The 2,414-nt window shown below is 49.1% G+C and overlaps 1 protein-coding gene across 1 annotated transcript in view; it reads right to left on the minus strand.

Annotated features, from left to right (window-relative positions):
- The window catches only part of LOC120991401 (phosphatidylethanolamine-binding protein 1-like), a 20,886-nt gene extending 18,826 nt beyond the window's left edge, over positions 1-2,060 (minus strand). The window contains exon 1 of the mRNA XM_040420221.1: positions 1,902-2,060. Coding sequence (XP_040276155.1) covers positions 1,902-2,036 — 135 coding nt within the window. The 5' untranslated portion in view covers positions 2,037-2,060. The remainder of the gene's footprint in view (positions 1-1,901) is intronic.
- Between the last annotated feature and the right edge of the window lie 354 nt (positions 2,061-2,414).

A 2,414-nucleotide genomic window follows, 5' to 3' on the forward strand; every position in this document is an offset into this window, starting at 1 on the left:
GTTCAGAGCAGCGCTTCAGAGCGCTGCTCACTCACATCATATAAGGGGTTAATTATAGTGCGTCCGACGTCACGGCGGGGCGCAGGCGCAGAAGATTGGGCATGAACGATGCCGGGAGGATTGAATTGCGCAGGCGCAGGATCGGGACTGGGGAGAGTTCTAGCCCCGCCCAGCGAAGTGAATAATGATGAGCTGGGCGGGGCTTAAGAACGGCAGTTGGGAAGGCTGGCTGGGCGCATTTTCACATGAAACGCCGCCCCTTGGGCAGATTGCTGACCGCAGATGCAGGTTATAAAACTTTATATTTCGCTCTTTATAAGGTGGACAGGGGGGATAGTTATATGCTTTTAAAAGACTCTATAAGACCTGTAATGTGATATATCTAACTATATATGCTGATTTCGCCTGTCAGGCTGGGTTCACACTTGAGCGCATTTTATAAGCACGTTTAACGCGCGTTTTTGTCGCGCGTTTTTATGCGCGTTTTTTGCAATAGTAAACGCACGTTTGACGCGCGTTTGTGTGATTGACTGCAGTGTCCTATGGCCACAAACGCGCGTCAAAACGCCCCAAAGAAGCTCAAGAACTTGTTTGAGCGTAGGGCGTTTTTCAGCGCGTTCAAACGCGCTGTAAAACGCTCAAGTGAGAACCAGGGCCATAGGGAAGCATTGGTTTTCATGTGTTGAGCGTTTTACAGCGCGTTTGAACGCGCTGTAAAACGCTCAAGTGTGAACCCAGCCTCAGTGTCCCTTTAATGCTTCTGAAAATGTGTAGAAATCTGAGTCTCACTTCCTTGTGGGATTTGCGTCCTCACCTACCCCTTGGTTGAACTTGATGGACTTATGTCTTTTTTCAACCGTATTAATTTTGTAACAATTTAACCTATGTGGTATTTCTTAGATCAAATGCCATCAGATGGCAAAAGCTGGGCACAGCACTCACATGCCATATCTGTGAAAAACTTTCAATTTTTATTTTACACCATCACCTGCTCATTAATTTCTGCAAAGATGTGTGGTGTGAAAATGCTCACTGTACAGTCTCCACCCCACGGTAAATAACTTGTGGAAAAGTGACCCAAGGGCCATTGAAAAGGGTTTAGGAGGAAACCCTTCTGTCCTGTGTGGGGGGCCTGGTTAGATTCTTGCTATGGGGCCCTTACTTCTCTATGTACGCCACTGATGGGGGTGTTGCTGTATTCAGTAGAAAATGGATAACACATTGTGCGCTGCATTTTCTCCTGTTACCCCTATTAAAAATGAAAAATCTGGCGCAAAAACTATTTACTAAAACTGACATGTCAGGAGTAGTGTTGAGCAAACTTGCGTTTCAAGTTCGGCATACAAGGTTCGGGTTATCTAAGAATTTCGTTTATGGATTCCGCTACCAAGGACCATAAGGGTCTGTGCTAGCGGAATCCATAGCGGAATTCTTAGATAACGCGAACCTTGTATGCCGAACTTGAAACGCAAGTTTGCTCATCCCTAGTCAGGAGAGGTGGCGGTCCTCTTCAAGTTCTGGGCTCCATTTGGTGGGGGGTACTCCTTTATAGCAGTCTGCTGGTAATGTTATAAGCTGGATTAATAAAAGCAAGGTACATCACAAGAATTGCTGCTTCTGAATTGTCATCACATGAGGAACCCAAGTATTAGCTAAACCTTGTCTGAACAGCTCTAAGCTTAAGGGGTGGGGGTCTGGATCTTTGTCTGGGGTGCAGGAAAGATTAGGAGTCCCAGAGGTGGAGGTCTCATAGCTGATAGGTCTCTATGGCATGTGGGCATCCTTATGGGCACTGCATCTGTTATCCATACAATGGAACTATTACTCTTCTGTCAGCTGCAGTGCCCCATTGCACGCCCGCTCACTTGTGTAAGGGACAGCTGGGGCAATGATGTACTTACCTGACAAGGCTTCAGCACTTTGCCCAGCTGGTCTATGCACACCGTCTCATGGGTCACCGTCAGAGGAAACTTTGGTCTCTCGTCCACATCAGTGAGCCTCAGGGGTCCTTGCCACTCGCTGACATTGAACACCATGGTGCGCGCACTGCGATAACTCCTCAGCTGTAGCGCTGGCACTGCCAGTGCGTCCTGTATAAGAGCGAAGGCCCCGCCCACCCGCTGCCCCTAGCCAATGGCTGAAGCGCAAAGAATCCAGGCTGGCTGGTGATTGGTGGATGCTGATGCCGCGCTCCCAGGCTCAGGACGGAGCGAGCTGTCAGCCCTTGCTGTGTTTGGCTTGGCAGCGGGCACTCGGGCTGTTACCAGGACTGATGCCCGCAGCTGAGGCTCACCCTCTGGGTGGCAGAGAGTAGGGCACAGCTCAGGGAACAGAAATAGAGACCGATGAGGTGGACAATCTGCAGCTTATTACAGTACCTTGCAAAGGAGGAGATTTTTCCCAACTCTCATCCA

This window comes from Bufo bufo, chromosome 2, assembly GCF_905171765.1.
Source record: "Bufo bufo chromosome 2, aBufBuf1.1, whole genome shotgun sequence".
NCBI classification, from domain to species: domain Eukaryota; kingdom Metazoa; phylum Chordata; class Amphibia; order Anura; family Bufonidae; genus Bufo; species Bufo bufo.